This window comes from Oncorhynchus mykiss, chromosome 1, assembly GCF_057628025.1.
Source record: "Oncorhynchus mykiss isolate SJ-2025 chromosome 1, ASM5762802v1, whole genome shotgun sequence".
Taxonomy (NCBI): domain Eukaryota; kingdom Metazoa; phylum Chordata; class Actinopteri; order Salmoniformes; family Salmonidae; genus Oncorhynchus; species Oncorhynchus mykiss.
Genome location: NC_143022.1, coordinates 3,302,546 through 3,328,212, shown reverse-complemented (window position 1 = coordinate 3,328,212; position 25,667 = coordinate 3,302,546). Strand labels below are relative to the sequence as shown.

Below are 25,667 nucleotides of genomic sequence, written 5' to 3'. Positions count from 1 at the left end.
CTCCTCTCCCAAACCTCCTATCCTTCCCTGCCCTCCTCTCTCTCCTCTCCCTCCCTCCTATCCTTCCCTGCCCTCCTCTCTCTCCTCTCCCTCCTCTCTCCTCTCTCTCCTCTCCCTCCCTCCTATCCTTCCTGCCCTCCTCTCTCTCCCTCTCTCCTCCCTCCTCTCTCTCCTCTCCCAACCTCCTATCCTTCCCTGCCCTCCTCTCTCTCCTCTCTCTCCTCTCCCTCCCTCCTATCCTTCCCTGCCCTCCTCTCTCTCCTCTCCCTCCTCTCTCCTCTCTCCCTCCCCTCTCTCCCTCTCTCTCCCTCCTATCCTTCCCTGCCCTCCTCTCTCTCCTCTCCCTCCCCTCTCTCCTCTCTCTCTCTCTCCCTCCTCTCTCCTCTCTCTCTTCTCCCTCCTCTCTCTCCTCTCCCTCCCCTCTCTCCTCTCTCTCCTCTCCCTCCCTCTCTCTCTCCCTCCTATCCTTAATCCCTCTCTCCTCTCCCTCCCTTGTCTCTCTCCTCTCCCTCCCTCTCTCCTCTCTCTCCTCTCTCTCCTCTCTCTCCTCTCCTTCCTCTCTTCTCTCTCCTCCCTCTCTCTCCTCTCTGTCCTCTCCCTCCCTCCCTCCCTCCCTCCTCCTCTCTCTCCTCTCCCTCCCTCCTCTCTCTCCTCTCCCTCCTCTCTCCTCTCCCTCCCTCCTCCCTCCCCTCTCTCCTCTCCCTCCTCTATCTCCTCTCTCTCCTCTCTGTCCTCTCCCTCCCCTCTCTCTCCTCTCCTTCTCTCCTCTCCCTCCTCTCTCTCCTCTCCCTTTCCTCCTCTCTCTCCTCTCTCTCCCTCCTCTCTCTCCTCTCCCTCCCTCCCCTCTCCTCTCCCTCCTCTCTCTCCTCTCTGTCCTCTCCCTCCCCTCTCTCTCCTCTCCCTCTCTCCTCTCCCTCCTCTCTCTCCTCTCCCTGCCCACCTCTCTCTCCTCTGCCTCCCTCCTATCCTTCCCTGCCCTCCTCTCTCTCCTCTCCCTCCTCCCCTCCTCTCTCTCCTCTCTCCCTCCTATCCTTCCCTGCCCTCCTCTCTCTCCTCTCCCTCCCCTCTCTCCTCTCTCTCCTCTCCCTCCTCTCTCTCCTCTCCCTCCCCTCTCTCCTCTCTCTCCTCTCTCTCATCTCCCTCCCTCCTCTCTCTCCTCTCTCTCCCTCCTATCCTTCCCTGCCCTCCTCTCTCCTCTCCCTCCCTTGTCTCTCTCCTCTCCCTCCCCTCTCTCCTCTCTCTCCTCTCTCTCCTCTCTCTCCTCTCTCTCCTCTCTCTCCTCTCCCTCCTCTCTCTCCTCTCTCTCCTCTCCCTCCCCTCCCTTCCTGCCCTCCTCTCTCTCCTCTCCCTCCCTCCTCTCTCTCCTCTCCCTCCCTTGTCTCCCTCCTCACCTCCAGTCCCCTGTAATTGCAGACCTGTTTAGAGTGGGCCAATCTTTATTTACGAAATATTGGAGTAACAAACGACAGCGTATCGTAGATATTAAGGAGAGGGATGTCTGAGATCAGTCAGAGTTGGATGGGTCTGCCACGTTCCCCTACGGGCCACCTGCCCAGCGAGTCTGCCAACCTGAGGGAGGAAAACCTGCAGTCATCAAGTATTTACTGATCCTGCCAACCCACCAATCAGAGAGGGGGGGAACGTCGGTCGCTAGGCGGGTGAAAAACGATTGTGTTTGTGTTTGAGAATAAAATGCTAATCAGAGTCCCTCAGTTGACAGAGAGAGGGAGAAACAGAGTGAGAGAGAGAGAGGAGGCATGTGAGGACAGCCCAGCCCTCAGAACAGCCTCAATTAGTCGGGGCATGAACTCTACAAGGTGTAGAAAGCGTTCCACAGGGATGCTGGCTCATGTTGACTCCAATGCTTCCCACAGTTGTGTCAAGTTGTCTGGATGTCCTTTGGGTGGTGGACCAGTCTTGATACACACAGGAAACTGTTGAATGGGAAAAACCCAGCATCGTTGCAGTTGTTGGTTCTAATAGGACCCTAATACTGATAGAATACAACATGTTAGTCAGTACCCTAAGAGGCCTATCATGATGCTACATCAAGGGCTGTTTTAATGTTGCAAATCTCCATGTCTACACTTACATGTGCTCTCTCTTCCTTTCTCTCTCTTCCTTTCTCTCTTCCTTTCTCTCTCTTCCTTTCTCTCTCTCTCCTCTCTCTCTTCATTTCTCTCTCTTCCTTTCTCTCTCTTCCTTTCTCCCTCTTCCTTTCTCTCTCTCTCTCCTCTCTCTCTCTCCTCTCTCTCTCTTCATTTATCTCTCTCTTCTCTCTCTCTTCCTTTCTCTCTCTCTCCTCTCTCTCTCCTCTCTTCATTTCTCTCTCTCCTCTCTCCATTTCTCTCTCTATCTCCTCTCTCTCTTCCTTTCTCTCTCTCTCCTCTCTCTCTTAATTTCTCTCTCTCCTCTCTCTCTTCATTTCTCTCTTCCTTTCTCTCTCTCTCCTCTCTCTCTCTCCTCTCTCTCTTCATTTCTCTCTCTCTCCTCTCTCTCTTAATTTCTCTCTCTCTCCTCTCTCTTCCTTTCTCTCTCCTCTCTCTCTTCCTTTCTCTCTCTCTCTCCTCTCTCTCTTCCTTTCTCTCTCTCTTCATTTCTCTCTCTCCTCTCTCTCTTCATTTCTCTCTCTCCTCTCTCTCTTCCTTTCTCTCTCTCTCCTCTCTCTCTTCATTTCTCTCTCTTCCTTTCTCTCTCTCCTCTCTCTCTTCCTTTCTATCTCTCTCTCCTCTCTCTCTTCCTTTCTCTCTCTCTCTCTTCCTTTCTCTCTCTCTCTCTTCCTTTCTCTCTCTCTCTTCCTTTCTCCTCTCTGTCTTAATTTCTCCTCTCTCTCTTCCTTTCTCCTCTCTCTCTTCCTTTCTCTCTCTCCTCTCTCTTCCTTTCTCCTCTCTCTCTTCCTTTCTCTCTCTCTCCTCTCTCTCTTTCTTTCTCCTCTCTCTCGTCCTTTCTCTCTCTCAACTACTTTGTGAATGAATTCAAACAGTGTTTCTAAAAGAGGAGCAGCTTTGTCAACTGGCTGGATGATGATGATGATGATGATGTTGCCCTTTCTCCCCGACCTGACACGACAACTCATTATGGGAACTTCGCCAGGTCCAATGAGATTAATTACTTGAATGTAAAAACCTGTTTGTTGAAACACGTTGTCGAGTCTGGCTCCAGATCTGAGAGTGGGCAGGCCCCGGCCTACAACCCCCAGAGGTCCAGACTCAACCAAAACATCGGAATTGCAAGATTCCGTTGCCCGTACTGTTGATAGTAAATGTTGATGAGGTTAATGTAGCTGAGGTTACTGTGGCAGGGAGCTCAAAGGGCGGACGTGAATGTGACTGAGCTCCAGGAAGTGGTTACCAAGGACAGTGGTTACCAAGAGCAGTGGTTACCAAGGGCAGTGGTTACCAAGGGCAGTGGTTACCAAGGGCAGTGGTTACCAAGGGCAGTGGTTACCAAGAGCAGTGGTTACCAAGGGCAGTGGTTACCAAGGGCAGTGGTTACCAAGGGCAGTGGTTACCAATGACAGTGTTTACCAAGGGTAGTGGTTACCAAGAGCAGTGGTTACCAAGGGCAGTGGTTACCAAGGACAGTGGTTACCAAGGGCAGTGGTTACCAAGGACAGTGGTTACCAAGGGCAGTGGTTACCAAGGGCAGTGGTTACCAAGGGCAGTGGTTACCAAGGAGAGTGGTTACCAAGGGCAGTGGTTACCAAGGACAGTGGTTACCAAGGACAGTGGTTACCAAGGACAGTGGTTACCAAGGACAGTGGTTACCAAGGGCAGTGGTTACCAAGGGCAGTGGTTACCAAGAGCAGTGGTTACCAAGGGCAGTGGTTACCAAGGACAGTGGTTACCAAGGGCAGTGGTTACCAAGGGCAGTGGTTACCAAGAGCAGTTGTTACCAAGGGTAGTGGTTACCAAGGGCAGTGGTTACCAAGGGCAGTGGTTACCAAGGGCAGTGGCAACGCTGATTCCGAGGGTAATACGCCTGTCTTACAGACGACGGAGAATGATGTGCCCAGTATTAATACAGACACACAGGGTGATGTGCCCAGTATTAATACAGACACACAGGGTGATGTGCCCAGTATTAATACAGACACACAGGGTGATGTGCCCAGTGTTGTTATCAGACACGCAGTGTGATGTGCCCAGTGTTATTACAGACACGCAGGGTGATGTGCCCAGTGTTGTTACAGACACACAGGGTGATGTGCCCAGTGTTATTACAGACACACAGGGTGATGTGCCCAGTGTTATTACAGACACACAGGGTGATGTGCCCTGTGTAATTACAGACACACAGGGTGATGTGCCCTGTGTAATTACAGACACATAGGGTGATGTGCCCAGTGTAATTACAGACACACAGGGGGATGTGCCCAGTGTCGTTACAGACACACAGGGTGATGTGCCCAGTGTTGTTACAGACACACAGGGTGATGTGCCCAGTGAAATTACAGACACACAGGCTGACGTGCCCCGTGTAATTACAGACACACAGGGTGATGTACCCAGTATAATTACAGACACACAGGGTGATGTGCCCAGTGTAATTACAGACACACAGGGTGATGTACCCAGTATAATTACATACACACAGGGTGATGTGCCCAGTGTAATTACAGACACACAGGGTGATGTGCCCAGTGAAATTACAGACACGCTCCATTTGATGGGGTAGAAGGCCCTTCACAGCTTTTAGGAAGTTACCTGTGGTGCTGATGTTTAGACCGAGGTACGTATCGTTTTTTTGTGTGCTCTAGGGCAACGCTGTCTAGATGTTTTTGTCTTACTGAGATGTACTGTCAGTGCCCAGGTCTGACTGAATCTGTGCAGAAGATCTAGGTGCTGCTGTAGGCCCTCCTTGGTTGGTGACAGAACCACCAGATCATCGGCAAACAGCAGACATTTGACTTCGGATTCTAGTAGGGGGAGGCCGGGTGCTGCAGACTTTTCTAGTGCCCGCGCCAATTCGTTGAATATATATATGTTGAAGAGGGTGGGGCTTAAGCTGCATCCCTGTCTCACCCCACATCCCTGTGGGAAATAATGTGTGTGTTTTTTGCCAATTTTAACCGCACACTTGTTGTTTGTGTACATGGATTTTATAATGTCGTATGTTTTACCCCCAACACCACTTTCCACCAGTTTGTATAGCAGACCCTCATGCCAAATTGAGTCGAAAACTTTTTGGGAATCAACAAAGCATGAGAAGACTTTGCCTTTGTTTTGGTTTGTTTGTTTGTCAGTTAGGGTGTGCAGGGTGAATACGTGGTCTGTTGTACGGTAATTTGGTAAACATACAATTTGACATTTGCTCAGTACTGTCACGTTAGTATGAAGGATCGGGAGACAGGCACAGGAATGCGTAATAGTTGTCTACACTACTTTCTTTCCATCTATAGCATTTCTTAATACACTTCACTTCCTTTGGCTTTGATGCTTCTCTCTCTCTCTCCTACATGGCTGGGGAGGCCAGACCTCAGACTCGACAGCGGGATGACATGTTCGTAAGGGTCAATTAAAGGAGACTGATTGATGTATTCCTCTCTCTCTCTCTCTCTGTCTGCGTGTTTCAGAACACCCTGGAGTCCTGTAACATCTGCAGTAAACCCATCATGGAGCGTATCCTGCGGGCTACAGGGAAGGCCTACCATCCACACTGCTTCACCTGTGTGGTGTGTCAACGCAGCCTGGACGGTATCCCCTTCACTGTGGACGCTGCCAACCACATCCACTGCATCGATGACTTCCACAAGTAAAGGGGGCTGCCGCCAACTCACACGGACGGACACACGCACCCACACACCATCAACACACACACACACACACACACAAGTATGTTAATGAATAAAACAACCTATACATTAATGTCTAGTTTATGAGAAGAGAAACAGAGGTACAAATGTCACTCTCACTACCTCACATTCAGTAAGTAAAGGAGTCGTGTAGAGTGACCCTGTGGGATAATTCCTCATCACAAGCCTGACCTCAACAAAGTCATCTTTGTGTTGAAGAACAGATTAGGCTTTTTTTTTCCACTGCTAGAGCTATAATCTCACGAGGCCACCACCCACCTCACTTCCTGCTTCTGAGCCAATCACAAAGCCCCCTACCTCGCTTCCTGGTTCACTTCCTGGTTCTGAGCCGTTCATTGGGCCTCACGTCCAATCACCGGATAGGAGCTGAAACCTCAGAGCTGTCTTCACTTCCTCATGGGTATTCTTGGTAGAGAGGCCTGTTCCTCCAGTAGGAGTTTCCTATATGACTTTAGTTCAATGACCTGAGGGTTGAAAATCAGTAGTATTTGTATTAAAATCTGTTCTCTCTCTCTTCTCTCTTGCTCTCTCCCTCTCAATTCAATTCAAAGGGCTTTATTGGCATGGGAGACGTATGTTTAAATTGGCCAAAGCAAGTGAAATAGACAGGAAGTTAACAAGTGAAATAGACAGGAAGTAAACAAGTGAAATAGACAGGAAGTAAACAAGTGAAATAGACAGGAAGTAAACAAGTGAAATAGACAGGAAGTAAACAAGTGAAATAGACAGGAAGTAAACAAGTGAAATAGACAGGAAGTTAACAAGTGAAATAGACAGGAAATAAACAAGTGAAATAGACAGGAAGTTAACAAGTGAAATAGACAGGAAATAAACAAGTGAAATAGACAGGAAGTAAACAAGGGAAATAGACAGGAAGTAAACAAGTGAAATAGACAGGAAGTTAACAAGTGAAATAGACAGGAAGTTAACAAGTGAAATAGACAGGAAATAAACAAGTGAAATAGACAGGAAGTAAACAAGTGAAATAGACAGGAAATAAACAAGTGAAATAGACAGGAAGTTAACAAGTGAAATAGACAGGAAATAAACAAGTGAAATAGACAGGAAGTTAACAAGTGAAATAGACAGGAAATAAACAAGTGAAATAGACAGGAAGTAAACAAGGGAAATAAACAAAAAAATGTAAAAGAATAGAGACGTTACAAGTGTCATATTATATATATATATACAGTGTTGTAACGATGTAAAAATAGTTCAAGTACAAAAGGGAAAATAAATAAGCATAAATATGGGTTGTATTTACAATGGTGTTTATTCTACACTGGTTGACCTTTTCTCGTGGCAACAGGTCACACATCTTGCTGCTATGATGTCACACTGTGGCATTTCACACAGTAGATATGAGAGTTTATCAAAATTGAATTTGTTATCTAATTCTTTGTGGATCTGTGTAATCTGAGGGAAATATGTCTCTCTAATATGGTCATACATTGGACAGGAGGTTAGGAAGTGCAGCTCAGTTTCCACCTCATTTTGTGGGCAGTGAGCACATAGCCTGTCTTCTCTTGAGAGCCATGTCTGCCTACGGCGGCCTTTCTCAATAGCAAGGCGATGCTCACTGAGTCTGTACATAGTCAAGGATTTTCTTAATTTTAGGTCAGTCACAGTGGTCAGGTATTCTGCCGCTGTGTACTCTCTGTGTAGGGCCAAATAACATTCCAGTTTGCTTAGGTCTAACTGTGTTGCTGTCCTGGGGCTCTCTGTCTCTCTCTTCTCTCTGTCTCTATCTCTCTCTCTTCTCTCTGTCTCTCTTATCTCTCTCTCTCTCTGTCTCTCTCTCGCTCTCTCTCTGTCTCTGTCTCTCTTCTCTCTCTCTGTCTCTCTCTCTGTCTCTCTCTCTCTCTCTCTTCTCCTCTCTCTGTCTCTCTCTCTCTCTCTTCTCCTCTCTCTGTCTCTCTCTCTCTCTCTCTCTCTCTCTCTCTCTCTCTGTCTCTCTCTCTCTCTCTTCTCCTCTCTCTGTCTCTCTCTCTCTCTCTCTCTCTCTCTCTCTCTGTCTCTCTCTGTCTTTCGTCTCTGTCTCTCTGTCTCTCTGTCTCTCTCTCTCTTCTCCTCTCTCTGTCTCTCTCTCTCTCTCTCTCTCTCTCTCTCTGTCTCTCTCTCTGTCTCTCTCTGTCTTTCGTCTCTGTCTCTCTCTCTGTCTCTCTGTCTCTTTCTCTGTCTCTCTCTCTCTCTCTCTCTCTCTCTCTCTCTCTCTCTCTGTCTTTCATCTCTCTGTCTCTGTCTCTCTGTCTCTTTCTCTGTCTCTCTCTCTCTGTCTCCCCTATTAGGAAGTTTGCCCCTCGTTGCTGTGTGTGTTCTGAGCCCATCATGCCAGCTCCAGGCCAGGAGGAGACTGTTCGTATCGTCGCCTTGGACCGAGACTTCCACGTGCAGTGTTACCGTTGTGAGGTGTGTATCTACAGTGTTGTGAGGTGTGTATCTACAGTGTTGTGAGGTGTGTTTCTACAGTGTTGTGAGGTGTGTGTCTACAGTGTTATCGTTGTGAGGTGTGTATCTACAGTGTTATCGTTGTGAGGTGTGTATCTACAGTGTTACCGTTGTGAGGTGTGTATCTACAGTGTTACCGTTGTGAGGTGTGTGTCTACAGTGTTGTGAGGTGTGTGTCTACAGTGTTATCGTTGTGAGGTGTGTGTCTACAGTGTTATCGTTGTGAGGTGTGTGTCTACAGTGTTACCGTTGTGAGGTGTGTATCTACAGTGTTACCGTTGTGAGGTGTGTATCTACAGTGTTGTGAGGTGTGTATCTACAGTGTTGTGAGGTGTGTGTCTACAGTGTTATCGTTGTGAGGTGTGTATCTACAGTGTTACCGTTGTGAGGTGTGTGTCTACAGTGTTGTGAGGTGTGTATCTACAGTGTTACCGTTGTGAGGTGTGTATCTACAGTGTTGTGAGGTGTGTATCTACAGTGTTGTGAGGTGTGTGTCTACAGTGTTATCGTTGTGAGGTGTGTATCTACAGTGTTACCGTTGTGAGGTGTGTATCTACAGTGTTGTGAGGTGTGTATCTACAGTGTTGTGAGGTGTGTATCTACAGTGTTACCGTTGTGAGGTGTGTATCTACAGTGTTGTGAGGTGTGTATCTACAGTGTTGTGAGGTGTGTGTCTACAGTGTTACCGTTGTGAGGTGTGTATCTACAGTGTTACCGTTGTGAGGTGTGTATCTACAGTGTTACCGTTGTGAGGTGTGTATCTACAGTGTTACCGTTGTGAGGTGTGTATCTACAGTGTTACCGTTGTGAGGTGTGTATCTACAGTGTTGTGAGGTGTGTATCTACAGTGTTGTGAGGTGTGTATCTACAGTGTTACCGTTGTGAGGTGTGTATCTACAGTGTTACCGTTGTGAGGTGTGTATCTACAGTGTTACCGTTGTGAGGTGTGTATCTACAGTGTTGTGAGGTGTGTATCTACAGTGTTACCGTTGTGAGGTGTGTATCTACAGTGTTGTGAGGTGTGTATCTACAGTGTTACCGTTGTGAGGTGTGTATCTACAGTGTTACCGTTGTGAGGTGTGTATCTACAGTGTTACCGTTGTGAGGTGTGTGTCTACAGTGTTATCGTTGTGAGGTGTGTATCTACAGTGTTACCGTTGTGAGGTGTGTGTCTACAGTGTTGTGAGGTGTGTGTCTACAGTGTTATCGTTGTGAGGTGTGTATCTACAGTGTTACCGTTGTGAGGTGTGTGTCTACAGTGTTGTGAGGTGTGTGTCTACAGTGTTATCGTTGTGAGGTGTGTATCTACAGTGTTACTGTTGTGAGGTGTGTGTCTACAGTGTTATCGTTGTGAGGTGTGTATCTACAGTGTTACCGTTGTGAGGTGTGTGTCTACAGTGTTGTGAGGTGTGTGTCTACAGTGTTATCGTTGTGAGGTGTGTATCTACAGTGTTACCGTTGTGAGGTGTGTGTCTACAGTGTTGTGAGGTGTGTGTCTACAGTGTTACCGTTGTGAGGTGTGTATCTACAGTGTTACCGTTGTGAGGTGTGTGTCTACAGTGTTGTGAGGTGTGTGTCTACAGTGTTATCGTTGTGAGGTGTGTGTCTACAGTGTTACCGTTGTGAGGTGTGTGTCTACAGTGTTACCGTTGTGAGGTGTGTATCTACAGTGTTACCGTTGTGAGGTGTGTATCTACAGTGTTATCGTTGTGAGGTGTGTATCTACAGTGTTGTGAGGTGTGTATCTACAGTGTTATCGTTGTGAGGTGTGTATCTACAGTGTTACCGTTGTGAGGTGTGTATCTATAGTGTTGTGAGGTGTGTGTCTACAGTGTTATCGTTGTGAGGTGTGTATCTACAGTGTTACCGTTGTGAGGTGTGTATCTACAGTGTTATCGTTGTGAGGTGTGTATCTACAGTGTTATCGTTGTGAGGTGTGTGTCTACAGTGTTGTGAGGTGTGTGTCTACAGTGTTATCGTTGTGAGGTGTGTATCTACAGTGTTGTGAGGTGTGTGTCTACAGTGTTATCTGTGTGAGGTGTGTATCTACAGTGTTGTGAGGTGTGTATCTACAGTGTTATCTTTGTGAGGTGTGTATCTACAGTGTTACCGTTGTGAGGTGTGTATCTACAGTGTTACCGTTGTGAGGTGTGTATCTACAGTGTTATCGTTGTGAGGTGTGTATCTACAGTGTTGTGAGGTGTGTGTCTACAGTGTTGTGAGGTGTGTATCTACAGTGTTACCGTTGTGAGGTGTGTATCTACAGTGTTGTGAGGTGTGTGTCTACAGTGTTACCGTTGTGAGGTGTGTGTCTACAGTGTTACCGTTGTGAGGTGTGTATCTACAGTGTTACTGTTGTGAGGTGTGTATCTACAGTGTTGTGAGGTGTGTGTCTACAGTGTTAACGTTGTGAGGTGTGTGTCTACAGTGTTATCGTTGTGAGGTGTGTGTCTACAGTGTTACCGTTGTGAGGTGTGTATCTACAGTGTTACTGTTGTGAGGTGTGTATCTACAGTGTTGTGAGGTGTGTGTCTACAGTGTTACCGTTGTGAGGTGTGTGTCTACAGTGTTATCGTTGTGAGGTGTGTGTCTACAGTGTTACCGTTGTGAGGTGTGTATCTACAGTGTTACTGTTGTGAGGTGTGTCTCTACAGTGTTGTGAGGTGTGTATCTACAGTGTTGTGAGGTGTGTATCTACAGTGTTACCGTTGTGAGGTGTGTATCTCACGTGTTGTGAGGTGTGTGTCTACAGTGTTACCGTTGTGAGGTGTGTGTCTACAGTGTTATCGTTGTGAGGTGTGTATCTACAGTGTTGTGAGGTGTGTGTCTACAGTGTTACCGTTGTGAGGTGTGTATCTACAGTGTTACCGTTGTGAGGTGTGTATCTACAGTGTTGTGAGGTGTGTATCTACAGTGTTGTGAGGTGTGTTTCTACAGTGTTGTGAGGTGTGTGTCTACAGTGTTATCGTTGTGAGGTGTGTATCTACAGTGTTATCGTTGTGAGGTGTGTGTCTACAGTGTTACCGTTGTGAGGTGTGTATCTACAGTGTTACCGTTGTGAGGTGTGTTTCTACAGTGTTGTGAGGTGTGTGTCTACAGTGTTATCGTTGTGAGGTGTGTATCTACAGTGTTACCGTTGTGAGGTGTGTGTCTACAGTGTTGTGAGGTGTGTGTCTACAGTGTTACCGTTGTGAGGTGTGTATCTACAGTGTTGTGAGGTGTGTATCTACAGTGTTGTGAGGTGTGTGTCTACAGTGTTATCGTTGTGAGGTGTGTGTCTACAGTGTTACCGTTGTGAGGTGTGTGTCTACAGTGTTACCGTTGTGAGGTGTGTATCTACAGTGTTACCGTTGTGAGGTGTGTATCTACAGTGTTATCGTTGTGAGGTGTGTATCTACAGTGTTGTGAGGTGTGTATCTACAGTGTTATCGTTGTGAGGTGTGTATCTACAGTGTTATCGTTGTGAGGTGTGTATCTACAGTGTTACCGTTGTGAGGTGTGTGTCTACAGTGCTGTGAGGTGTGTGTCTACAGTGTTATCGTTGTGAGGTGTGTATCTACAGTGTTGTGAGGTGTGTGTCTACAGTGTTATCGTTGTGAGGTGTGTATCTACAGTGTTGTGAGGTGTGTATCTACAGTGTTATCGTTGTGAGGTGTGTATCTACAGTGTTACCGTTGTGAGGTGTGTATCTACAGTGTTGTGAGGTGTGTGTCTACAGTGTTGTGAGGTGTGTATCTACAGTGTTATCGTTGTGAGGTGTGTATCTACAGTGTTGTGAGGTGTGTGTCTACAGTGTTGTGAGGTGTGTATCTACAGTGTTACCGTTGTGAGGTGTGTATCTACAGTGTTGTGAGGTGTGTGTCTACAGTGTTACCGTTGTGAGGTGTGTGTCTACAGTGTTACCGTTGTGAGGTGTGTATCTACAGTGTTACTGTTGTGAGGTGTGTATCTACAGTGTTGTGAGGTGTGTGTCTACAGTGTTAACGTTGTGAGGTGTGTGTCTACAGTGTTATCGTTGTGAGGTGTGTGTCTACAGTGTTACCGTTGTGAGGTGTGTATCTACAGTGTTACTGTTGTGAGGTGTGTATCTACAGTGTTGTGAGGTGTGTGTCTACAGTGTTACCGTTGTGAGGTGTGTGTCTACAGTGTTACCGTTGTGAGGTGTGTGTCTACAGTGTTACCGTTGTGAGGTGTGTATCTACAGTGTTACTGTTGTGAGGTGTGTCTCTACAGTGTTGTGAGGTGTGTATCTACAGTGTTGTGAGGTGTGTATCTACAGTGTTACCGTTGTGAGGTGTGTATCTACAGTGTTGTGAGGTGTGTGTCTACAGTGTTACCGTTGTGAGGTGTGTGTCTACAGTGTTATCGTTGTGAGATGTGTATCTACAGTGTTGTGAGGTGTGTGTCTACAGTGTTACCGTTGTGAGGTGTGTATCTACAGTGTTGTGAGGTGTGTATCTACAGTGTTGTGAGGTGTGTTTCTACAGTGTTGTGAGGTGTGTGTCTACAGTGTTATCGTTGTGAGGTGTGTATCTACAGTGTTATCGTTGTGAGGTGTGTGTCTACAGTGTTACCGTTGTGAGGTGTGTATCTACAGTGTTACCGTTGTGAGGTGTGTTTCTACAGTGTTGTGAGGTGTGTGTCTACAGTGTTATCGTTGTGAGGTGTGTATCTACAGTGTTACCGTTTTGAGGTGTGTGTCTACAGTGTTGTGAGGTGTGTGTCTACAGTGTTACCGTTGTGAGGTGTGTATCTACAGTGTTGTGAGGTGTGTATCTACAGTGTTGTGAGGTGTGTGTCTACAGTGTTATCGTTGTGAGGTGTGTATCTACAGTGTTACCGTTGTGAGGTGTGTATCTACAGTGTTACCGTTGTGAGGTGTGTATCTACAGTGTTGTGAGGTGTGTTTCTACAGTGTTGTGAGGTGTGTATCTACAGTGTTACCGTTGTGAGGTGTGTGTCTACAGTGTTACTGTTGTGAGGTGTGTATCTACAGTGTTATCGTTGTGAGGTGTGTATCTACAGTGTTATCGTTGTGAGGTGTGTATCTACAGTGTTGTGAGGTGTGTGTCTACAGTGTTGTGAGGTGTGTGTCTACAGTGTTATTGTTGTGAGGTGTGTGTCTACAGTGTTACCGTTATGAGGTGTGTATCTACAGTGTTATCGTTGTGAGGTGTGTGTCTACAGTGTTACTGTTGTGAGGTGTGTATCTACAGTGTTACCGTTGTGAGGTGTGTATCTACAGTGTTATCGTTGTGAGGTGTGTATCTACAGTGTTATCGTTGTGAGGTGTGTATCTACAGTGTTACCGTTATGAGGTGTGTGTCTACAGTGTTATCGTTGTGAGGTGTGTATCTACAGTGTTATCGTTGTGAGGTGTGTGTCTACAGTGTTACCGTTGTGAGGTGTGTGTCTACAGTGTTATCGTTGTGAGGTGTGTGTCTACAGTGTTACCGTTATGAGGTGTGTATCTACAGTGTTACCATTGTGAGGTGTGTATCTACAGTGTTGTGAGGTGTGTGTCTACAGTGTTACCGTTATGAGGTGTGTGTCTACAGTGTTACCGTTATGAGGTGTGTGTCTACAGTGTTACCGTTGTGAGGTGTGTGTCTACAGTGTTACCGTTGTGAGGTGTGTATCTACAGTGTTGTGAGGTGTGTATCTACAGTGTTACCGTTGTGAGGTGTGTATCTACAGTGTTGTGAGGTGTGTGTCTACAGTGTTGTGAGGTGTGTGTCTACAGTGTTATCGTTGTGAGGTGTGTGTCTACAGTGTTACCGTTGTGAGGTGTGTGTTTCATGTAATTGTACTGTATGTGCTCCATGAACTACCCTGAGTATACCAAACATTAGGAACACCTTCCTAATATTGAGTTGCAGCCCCCTTCGGCCTTCAGAACAGCCTCAATTCGTCAGGGCATGGACCCTACAAGGTGTAGAAAGTGTTCCACAGGGATGCTGGCTCATGTTGACTCTACAAGGTGTAGAAAGCGTTCCCACAGGGATGCTGGTCCATGTTGACTCTGATGCTTCCCACAGTTGTGTCAAGTTGGCTGGATGTCCTTTGGGTGGTGGACCATTCTTTATACACACAGGAAACTGTTGAGTGTGAAAAACCCAGCAGCTTTGCAGTTCTTGACACAAACCGATGCCCCTGGCACCTACTACCATACCCAGTTCAAAGGCACTGAAATATTTTGTCTTGCCCATTCACTCTCTGAATGGTACATATACACAATCCATGTCTCAAGTCTTAAAAATCCTTCTTTAACCCGTCTCATCCCCTTCATCTACACTGATTGAAGTGGATTTAACAAGTGACGTCAATAAGGGATCATAGATTTCACCTGGATTCACCTGGTCAGTCTCTGTCATGGAAAGTGCATAATGTTTGGTCAACTCTGTGTAAATCAGCCATGTATAATGTTTGCTAGAGCATGGTGACAGATGTGTGTGTCTCTCCTCTTCAGGACTGTGGTTCTCTGCTGTCTGAAGGGGACAACCAGGGTTGTTACCCCCTGGACGGACATGTCCTCTGTAAGAGCTGTAACACCAGCCGTATCCAGGCCCTCACCGCCAAGGCTACCACTGACCTCTGAACCCCAGCCCTGCTACCCCGCCAAGGCTACCACTGACCTCTGAACCCCAGCTCTGCTACACCGCTCACCTCTACTGCCTGGCTGGCTGCCCTTCAGCCCAACACACACACACGTACACACACACACATGTACACACACACATCTATGAATATTATGAAATTGCTAATGGGGAGAAACAAGGATGTGATGTCCCTGAAATGTTGACAGTCTCGGTACGATCGTCAGCCTGTTGATTCCTTTATTGCTGTCATTATTATTAATGCCTGTTCCCTCTACTTGCATTTACTCTTTGACATTGTAGTCACTTAGCAGACACTCCTTAATCAGAGAGATTCACAGGACAGTCAGCAAACACTCCTTAATCAGAGAGATTCACAGGACAGTCAGCAGACACTCCTTAATCAGAGAGATTCACAGGACAGTCAGCAGACACTCCTTAATCAGAGAGATTCACAGGACAGTCAGCAGACACTCCTTAATCAGAGAGATTCACAGGACAGTCAGCAGACACTCCTTAATCAGAGAGATTCACAGGACAGTCAGCAGACACTCCTTAATCAGAGAGATTCACAGGACAGTCAGCAGACACTCCTTAATCAGAGAGATTCACAGGACAGTCAGCAGACACTCCTTAATCAGAGAGATTCACAGGACAGTCAGCAGACACTCCTTAATCAGAGAGATTCACAGGACAGTCAGCAGACACTCCTTAATCAGAGAGATTCACAGGACAGTCAGCAGACACTCCTTAATCAGAGAGATTCACAGGACAGTCAGCAAACACTCCTTAATCAGAGAGATTCACAGGACAGTCAGCAAACACTCCTTAATCATAGAGATTCACAGGACAGTCAGCAAACACTCCTTAATCAGAGAGATTCACAGGACAGTCAGCAGACACTCCTTAATCAGAGAGATTCACAGGACAGTCAGCAGACACTCCTTAATCAGAGAGATTCACAGGACAGTCAGCAGACACTCCTTAATCAGAGAGATTCACAGGACAGTCAGCAGACACTCCTTAATCAGAGAGATTCACAGGACAGTCAGCAGACACTCCTTAATCAGAGAGATTCACAGGACAGTCAGCAGACACTCCTTAATCAGAGAGATTCACAGGACAGTCAGCAGACACTCCTTAATCAGAGAGATTCACAGGACAGTCAGCAGACACTCCTTAATCAGAGAGATTCACAGGACAGTCAGCAGACACTCCTTAATCAGAGAGATTCACAGGACAGTCAGCAAACACTCCTTAATCAGAGAGATTCACAGGACAGTCAGCAGACACTCCTTAATCAGAGAGATTCACAGGACAGTCAGCAGACACTCCTTAATCAGAGAGATTCACAGGACAGTCAGCAGACACTCCTTAATCAGAGAGATTCACAGGACAGTCAGCAGACACTCCTTAATCAGAGAGATTCACAGGACAGTCAGCAGACACTCCTTAATCAGAGAGATTCACAGGACAGTCAGCAGACACTCCTTAATCAGAGAGATTCACAGGACAGTCAGCAGACACTCCTTAATCAGAGAGATTCACAGGACAGTCAGCAGACACTCCTTAATCAGAGAGACTCACAGGACAGTCAGCAGACACTCCTTAATCAGAGAGATTCACAGGACACTCCTTAATCAGAGAGATTCACAGGACAGTCAGCAGACACTCCTTAATCAGAGAGACTCACAGGACAGTCAGCAGACACTCCTTAATCAGAGAGATTCACAGGACACTCCTTAATCAGAGAGATTCACAGGACACTCCTTAATCAGAGAGACTCACAGGACAGTCAGCAGACACTCCTTAATCAGAGAGACTCACAGGACAGTCAGCAGACACTCCTTAATCAGAGAGACTCACAGGACAGTCAGCAGACACTCCTTAATCAGAGAGATTCACAGGACACTCCTTAATCAGAGAGATTCACAGGACAGTCAGCAGACACTCCTTAATCAGAGAGATTCACAGGACAGTCAGCAGACACTCCTTAATCAGAGAGATTCACAGGACAGTCAGCAGACACTCCTTAATCAGAGAGACTCACAGGACAGTCAGCAAACACTCCTTAATCAGAGAGATTCACAGGACAGTCAGCAGACACTCCTTAATCAGAGAGATTCACAGGACAGTCAGCAGACACTCCTTAATCAGAGAGATTCACAGGACACTCCTTAATCAGAGAGATTCACAGGACAGTCAGCAGACACTCCTTAATCAGAGAGACTCACAGGACAGTCAGCAGACACTCCTTAATCAGAGAGATTCACAGGACACTCCTTAATCAGAGAGATTCACAGGACACTCCTTAATCAGAGAGACTCACAGGACAGTCAGCAGACACTCCTTAATCAGAGAGACTCACAGGACAGTCAGCAGACACTCCTTAATCAGAGAGACTCACAGGACAGTCAGCAGACACTCCTTAATCAGAGAGATTCACAGGACACTCCTTAATCAGAGAGATTCACAGGACAGTCAGCAGACACTCCTTAATCAGAGAGATTCACAGGACAGTCAGCAGACACTCCTTAATCAGAGAGATTCACAGGACAGTCAGCAGACACTCCTTAATCAGAGAGACTCACAGGACAGTCAGCAGACACTCCTTAATCAGAGAGATTCACAGGACACTCCTTAATCAGAGAGATTCACAGGACAGTCAGCAGACACTCCTTAATCAGAGAGATTCACAGGACAGTCAGCAGACACTCCTTAATCAGAGAGATTCACAGGACAGTCAGCAGACACTCCTTAATCAGAGAGATTCACAGGACAGTCAGCAGACACTCCTTAATCATAGAGATTCACAGGACAGTCAGCAGACACTCCTTAATCAGAGAGATTCACAGGACAGTCAGCAGACACTCCTTAATCAGAGAGATTCACAGGACAGTCAGCAGACACTCCTTAATCAGAGAGATTCACAGGACAGTCAGCAGACACTCCTTAATCAGAGAGATTCACAGGACAGTCAGCAGACACTCCTTAATCAGAGAGATTCACAGGACAGTCAGCAGACACTCCTTAATCAGAGAGATTCACAGGACAGTCAGCAGACACTCCTTAATCAGAGAGATTCACAGGACAGTCAGCAGACACTCCTTAATCAGAGAGATTCACAGGACAGTCAGCAGACACTCCTTAATCAGAGAGATTCACAGGACAGTCAGCAGACACTCCTTAATCAGAGAGATTCACAGGACAGTCAGCAGACACTCCTTAATCAGAGAGATTCACAGGACAGTCAGCAGACACTCCTTAATCAGAGAGATTCACAGGACAGTCAGCAGACACTCCTTAATCAGAGAGATTCACAGGACAGTCAGTGTATATCTTTGATTTTTTTTCCTCCTCTTTATGCTGTTGTTTCTCCTAGTTGACAAGCCGTCTGTCTCCTGTCCTGTCATGTCATGGTTGTGGACCAAATGGCAGCCTATTCCCTATGTAAGTCTAGTAGTTGGGGCACTATGGTATACAGTAGTGTACTGTATAGGGGATAGGCTGCCATTTGTGATGTCTCCACGGTCATTCATTCCAATATGCCTGAGCTGATCTGGTCCCTCTGATCTCTTGCCTTTTTAACATCCTCACTGTACTTAATTAAGCAATAAGGCATGAGGGGGGTGTGGTATATTGGCCATATACCACAAACCCCCGAGGTGCCTTATTGCTATTATAAACTGGTTACCAATGTAATTAGAGCAGTAAAAATAAAATGTTGTGTCATACCTGTGGTATACAGTCTGGCTGTCAGCCAATCAGCATTCAGGGCTGGAAACACCCAGTTTATAATAGAAGATATCCAACACGTGGAGAAGAGACTGACTGGCTGACTGGCTGGCTGGCTGGCTGACTGGCTGACTGGCTGAATAGCACCCTATTCTCTATATAGTGCACTACTTTTGGCCAGACCTCTATGGGCCCTTGTCAAACATAGTGCGCTATAAAGGGAATTAGGGTGCCATTTGGGATGGAACCACAGATGAACAGCAACTCCCCAGATCCCACAGCAAACACACAGCCTGCTCTATGTGATAAACACACAGCCTGCTCTATGTCAAACACACAGCCTGCTCTATGTCAAACACACAGCCTGCTCTATGTGATAAACACACAGCCTGCTCTATGTCAAACACACAGCCTGCTCTATGTGATAAACACACAGCCTGCTCTATGTACAAACACACAGCCTGCTCTATGTGATAAACACACAGCCTGCTCTATGTGATAAACACACAGCCTGCTCTATGTCAAACACACAGCCTGCTCTATGTACAAACACACAGCCTGCTCTATGTCAAACACACAGCCTGCTCTATGTGATAAACACACAGACTGCTCTATGTGATAAACACACAGCCTGCTCTATGTCAAACACACAGCCTGCTCTATGTGATAAACACACAGCCTGCTCTATGTGATAAACACACAGCCTGCTCTATGTCAAACACACAGCCTGCTCTATGTGATAAACACACAGCCTGCTCTATGTGATAAACACACAGCCTGCTCTATGTCAAACACACAGCCTGCTCTATGTACAAACACACAGCCTGCTCTATGTCAAACACACAGCCTGCTCTATGTGATAAACACACAGACTGCTCTATGTGATAAACACACAGCCTGCTCTGTCAAACACACAGCCTGCTCTATGTCAAACACACAGCCTGCTCTATGTGATAAACACACAGCCTGCTCTATGTCAAACACACAGCCTGCTCTATGTGATAAACACACAGCCTGCTCTATGTGATAAACACACAGCCTGCTCTATGTCAAACACACAGCCTGCTCTATGTACAAACACACAGCCTGCTCTATGTCAAACACACAGCCTGCTATATGTGATAAACACACAGCCTACTCTATGTGATAAACACACAGCCTGCTCTATGTCAAACACACAGCCTGCTCTATGTGATAAACACACAGCCTGCTCTATGTGATAAACACACAGCCTGCTCTGTGTCAAACACACAGCCTGCTCTATGTGATAAACACACAGCCTGCTCTATGTGATAAACACACAGCCTACTCTATGTGATAAACACACAGCCTGCTCTATGTCAAACACACAGCCTGCTCTATGTGATAAACACACAGCCTGCTCTATGTGATAAACACACAGCCTGCTCTGTGTCAAACACACAGCCTGCTCTATGTGATAAACACACAGCCTGCTCTATGTCAAACACACAGCCTGCTCTATGTACAAACAACACCGTTAGTGATAAACACACATCACGGTCCTCCTAACTATCTAATTATGTGTGTTGTTGAAACAGGATGTGCTGTATATACAGTCGAAGTCGGAAGTTTACATACATACATAGCCAAAATAACATTAAAACTCAGTTTTTCACAAATCCTAGTAAAAATTGCCTGTCTTAAGTCAGTTAGGATCACCACTTTATTTTAAGAATGTGAAATGTCAGAATAATAGTAGAGAATGATTTATTTCAGCTTTTATTTATTTCATCACATTCCCAGTGGGTCAGAAGTTTACAGACACTCAATTAGTATTTGGTAGCATTGCCTTTAAATTGTTTAACTTGGGTCAAACGTTTGAAATGTCTAAAGCCATGACATAATTTTCTGGAATTTTCCAAGCTGTTTAAAGGCACAGTCAACTTAGTGTATGTAAACTTCTGACCCACTGGGATTGTGATACAGTGAATTATAAGTGAAATAATCTGTCTGTAAACAATTGTTGGGAAAATTACTTGTGTCATGGACAAAGTAGATGTCCTAACCGACTTGCCAAAACTATAGTTTGTTAACAAGAATATGTAGAGTGGTTGAAAAACAAGTTTTAATGACTCCAACCTAAGTGGATGTAAACTTCCCAATTCAACTGTATATAATCCTTTTGAAGTTATAATATTGCATTAATGTGGGCTGGCGATGAGTTGTCATGGTGATTCTGAGGCCTTAACTAAAGGAGATCAAAGTCTGTTCTATAGCCATCTGTTCAATGCTTCGCTCAGTCATAATACAATGATATACTTCTTCAAGCCAAGTAGAATAATACCTTATCTTATTCATAATAAAATGATTTAAGCCAAGTACGATGCTTTTCTGACTTGACGCACATCCCAGTTCACCTGTATTAATTTAGGGAGTATACCAGTAATTCACATCCCAGTTCACCTGTATTAATTTAGGGAGTATACCAGTAATTCACATCCCAGTTCACCTGTATTAATTTAGGGAGTATACCAGTAATTCACATCCCAGTTCACCTGTATTAATTTAGGGAGTATACCAGTAATTCACATCCCAGTTCACTGCATTAATTTAGAGAGTATACCAGTAATTCAGTTCCATACACAAAGGTTAACAGATACTCTTTCAGCGATCGGTATAAACATCTCTGTCATTTTCCCTTAAAATAAACTGGTTCTTCCGTTGGCTGGAGGCCACAGTGGTAATCAAATCAACGGGTACAAACCTGGCTGTTAGATTTATTACCCCCCTAGGTGTGTGTGGTGTTTTTTTTTCATCCCTGGTCATCCCTACTGCCTCTGATCTGGAGGACTCACTAAACAGAGAACATCCCTGGTCATCCCTACTGCCTCTGATCTGGAGGACTCACTAAACAGAGAACATCCCTGGTCATCCCTACTGCCTCTGATCTGGAGGACTCACTAAACAGAGAACATCCCTGGTCATCCCTACTGCCTCTGATCTGGAGGACTCACTAAACAGAGAACATCCCTGGTCATCCCTACTGCCTCTGATCTGGAGGACTCACCAAACAGAGAACATCCCTGGTCATCCCTACTGCCTCTGATCTGGAGGACTCACTAAACAGAGAACATCCCTGGTCATCCCTACTGCCTCTGATCTGGAGGACTCACTAAACAGAGAACATCCCTGGTCATCCCTACTGCCTCTGATCTGGAGGACTCACTAAACAGAGAACATCCCTGGTCATCCCTACTGCCTCTGATCTGGAGGACTCACTAAACAGAGAACATCCCTGGTCATCCCTACTGCCTCTGATCTGGAGGACTCACCAAACAGAGAACATCCCTGGTCATCCCTACTGCCTCTGATCTGGAGGACTCACTAAACAGAGAACATCCCTGGTCATCCCTACTGCCTCTGGTCTGGAGGACTCACTAAACAGAGAACATCCCTGGTCATCCCTACTGCCTCTGATCTGGAGGACTCACTAAACAGAGAACATCCCTGGTCATCCCTACTGCCTCTGATCTGGAGGACTCACTAAACAGAGAACATCCCTGGTCATCCCTACTGCCTCTGATCTGGAGGACTCACTAAACAGAGAACATCCCTGGTCATCCCTACTGCCTCTGATCTGGAGGACTCACTAAACAGAGAACATCCCTGGTCATCCCTACTGCCTCTGATCTGGAGGACTCACTAAACAGAGAACATCCCTGGTCATCCCTACTGCCTCTGATCTGGAGGACTCACTAAACAGAGAACATCCCTGGTCATCCCTACTGCCTCTGATCTGGAGGACTCACTAAACAGAGAACATCCCTGGTCATTCCTACTGCCTCTGATCTGGAGGACTCACTAAACAGAGAACATCCCTGGTCATCCCTACTTCCTCTGATCTGGAGGACTCACTAAAAACACACACAGTGCGTTTGTAAATCTTTTCTGAGTGTTGGAGCCCCTGGCTATCCGTAAATTTAAAAAAACTTAAGAGAAAATCATACCGTCAGGAATTTGATTTATATCCTTTACATTATCCTACCAGTTTAGTACTTTTTCCCACCATTGTACTTAAAGTACATTTTAAAAAACAGATACTTTTACTCAAGTAGTATTTTACTGGGTGATTTTCACTTTTACTAATTTTCTATGAAAGGTATCTTTCGTTTGACTCAAGTAGGACATTTAAGTAGTTGTTTCTGCTATACTAGTATGTTTTCTGATTTAAAAACAAAAAATAAACAAAGAAAATTCATATTAATGTTATAGTTGTTTTTGTATAATTGATTATCATTGACATTTTATCCAGAAAGAAATGCAAACAATTTAACTATTTAAATATTAAGATACTAATTAAACAGATTCGACCGCACATTATTATTATTCGTGAAGACCCCTTTGTTTTGTGTCAGAACAATCCTCATGCTGTAGGTCTGTGCATGCTCTGTGCATGCTGTAGCTCATGCTGTAGGTCTGTGCATGCTCTGTGCATGCTGTAGCTCATGCTGTAGGTCCGTGCTGTGTCGTGAGTCACTGTTTCCATCTGTAGGTTTTTACCCCATCGACATCCATTCATTTGTTTATGTGGTGTGTTAATTTCTGAGATGAATTATAGACAGGACAAGAAGGGAGTATGATATTCCTGACACGTTTACTCTGAATGAGTGTTTTTCTGGAACAAGTGTGTGGAGCTGTTTTCAAGTTTCATGTACTGCAGGATTGTCTTTTTTCTTTTAGGCCTAAAAGATTATCTTTACAAATTAAAATTCCGTATTTAAATGTACTTGGAATAAACGTTTAGTAACTCTCTCTACCATGATGATGTGAGAAAAGCCAAACAAAACACTATATCAATGAATCTGAGTATTACATTGTGCATGGCTCGTTATTGTCTCCCAGGCTCAGCCATGTTCTTTGTGTTAGAACGTGCATGTTGGGTGATGGGTACTGTATCTTTTATGGTTGTATGGTTGTCTAAGGCTGTGCTAACTGTCTGTGGCTAGTTCATCTGTTCACATACAAACCAGTGGCAGTATAGGAGCATAGTGTTATCCAGTAGAGCTGAAGGCATTACGGTCATCGCCAGGCTCTAACCAAGGTAGAGAGGGGGTCTGAACCCATGCTGAAGGCTGTACGGTCATCACCAGGCCCTAACCAAGGTTTGAGAGGGGGTCTGAACCCATGCTGAAGGCTCTACGGTCATCACCAGGCCCTAACCAAGGTAGAGAGGGGGTCTGAACTCATGCTGAAGAATGTACGGTCATCACCAGGTCCTAACCAAGGTAGAGAGGGGGTCTGAACCCATGCTGAAGGCTCTACGGTCATCACCAGGCCCTAACCAACGTAGAGAGGGGGTCTGAACTCATGCTGAAGGCTCTACGGTCATCACCAGGCCCTAACCAAGGTAGAGAGGGGGTCTGAACCTGTACTGGAGGCTCTACAGTCATCACCAGGCCCTAACCAAGGTAGAGAGGGGGTCTCAACCTGTGCTGGAGGCTCTACAGTCATCACCAGGCCCTAACCAAGGTAGAGAGGGGGTCTGAACCTTTGCTGAAGGCTTTTACGGTCATCACCAGGCCCTAACCAAGGTAGAGAGGGGGTCTGAACCCGTGCTGAAGGCTCTACAGTCATCGCCAGGCCCTAACCAAGGTAGAGAGGGGGTCTGAACTCATGCTGAAGGCTTTACGGTCATCACCAGGCCCTAACCAAGGTGGAGAGGGGGTCTGAACTCATGCTGAAGGATCTACGGTCATCACCAGGCCCTAACCAAGGTAGAGAGGGGGTCTGAACTCATGCTGAAGGCTGTACGGTCATCATCAGGCCCTAACCAAGGTAGAGAGGGGGTCTGAACCCATGCTGAAGGCTGTACGGTCATCATCAGGCCCTAACCAAGGTAGAGAGGGGGTCTGAACCCATGCTGAAGGCTGTACGGTCATCACCAGGCCCTAACCAAGGTAGAGAGGGGGTCTGAACCCATGCTGAAGGCTTTTACGGTCATCACCAGGCCCTAACCAAGGTAGAGAGGGGGTCTGAACTCATGCTGAAGGCTGTACGGTCATCACCAGGCCCTAACCAAGGTAGAGAGGGGGTCTGAACTCATGCTGAAGGCTGTACGGTCATCACCAGGCCCTAACCAAGGTAGAGAGGGGGTCTGAACTCATGCTGAAGGCTGTACGGTCATCACCAGGCCCTAACCAAGGTAGAGAGGGGGTCTGAACTCATGCTGAAGGATCTACGGTCATCACCAGGCCCTAACCAAGGTAGAGAGGGGGTCTGAACTCATGCTGAAGGCTGTACGGTCATCACCAGGCCCTAACCAAGGTAGAGAGGGGGTCTGAACCCATGCTGAAGGCTCTACGGTCATCACCAGGCCCTAACCAAGGTAGAGAGGGGGTCTGAACCCATGCTGAAGGCTCTACGGTCATCACCAGGCCCTAACCAAGGTAGAGAGGGGGTCTGAACCCATGCTTAAGTCTGTACGGTCAATCACCATGCCCTAACCAAGGTAGAGAGGGGGTCTGAACCCATGCTGAAGGCTCTACGGTCATCACTAGGCCCTAACCAAGGTAGAGAGGGGGTCTGAACCCATGCTGAAGGCTTTACGGTCATCACCAGGCCCTAACCAAGGTAGAGAGGGGGTCTGAACTCATGCTGAAGGCTGTACGGTCATCACCAGGCCCTAACCAAGGTAGAGAGGGGGTCTGAACCCATGCTGAAGGCTGTACGGTCATCACCAGGCCCTAACCAAGGTAGAGAGGGGGTCTGACCCCATGCTGAAGGCTCTACGGTCATCACCAGGCCCTAACCAAGGTAGAGAGGGGGTCTGAACCCATGCTGAAGGCTGTACGGTCATCACCAGGCCCTAACCAAGGTAGAGAGGGGGTCTGAACCCATGCTGAAGGCTGTACGGTCATCACCAGGCCCTAACCAAGGTAGAGAGGGGGTCTGAACCCATGCTGAAGGCTGTACGGTCATCAACAGGCCCTAACCAAGGTAGAGAGGGGGTCTGAACCCATGCTGAAGGCTGTACGGTCATCACCAGGCCCTAACCAAGGTAGAGAGGGGGTCTGAACTCATGCTGAAGGGTCTACGGTCATCACTAGGCCCTA

At 46.5% G+C, this 25,667-nt stretch overlaps 1 protein-coding gene and 2 long non-coding RNA genes across 12 annotated transcripts in view; 1 reads left to right on the top strand and 2 right to left on the bottom strand.

Annotated features, from left to right (window-relative positions):
- Window positions 1–16,606, top strand: part of LOC110518923 (lipoma-preferred partner homolog) — a 475,008-nt gene extending 458,402 nt beyond the window's left edge. For all 9 annotated transcript variants that reach the window (XM_090231894.1, XM_090231657.1, XM_090232022.1 and 6 more), the window contains 3 exons: window positions 5,576–5,754; window positions 8,104–8,224; window positions 14,733–16,606. In XM_090231894.1, coding sequence (XP_090088020.1) covers window positions 5,576–5,754; window positions 8,104–8,224; window positions 14,733–14,861 — 429 coding nt within the window. In that variant the 3' untranslated portion in view covers window positions 14,862–16,606. The remainder of the gene's footprint in view (window positions 1–5,575; window positions 5,755–8,103; window positions 8,225–14,732) is intronic.
- A 3,282-nt stretch (window positions 16,607–19,888) lies between these two features.
- Window positions 19,889–20,126, bottom strand: LOC149985340 (uncharacterized). The gene is made up of 2 exons (XR_016495290.1): window positions 20,046–20,126; window positions 19,889–19,947 (listed from the first exon to the last, which is right to left on the bottom strand). It is a non-coding gene; the product is annotated as an uncharacterized LOC149985340 (long non-coding RNA).
- Window positions 20,127–20,656: 530 nt separating this feature from the next.
- Window positions 20,657–22,444, bottom strand: LOC149985339 (uncharacterized). Of its 2 annotated transcripts, none has more exons than XR_016495298.1 (2): window positions 21,157–22,444; window positions 20,657–21,064 (listed from the first exon to the last, which is right to left on the bottom strand). It is a non-coding gene; the product is annotated as an uncharacterized LOC149985339 (long non-coding RNA). The 2 variants fall into 2 exon arrangements; XR_016495295.1 differs by having other exon boundaries at window positions 20,657–21,018; window positions 21,157–21,479.
- Between the last annotated feature and the right edge of the window lie 3,223 nt (window positions 22,445–25,667).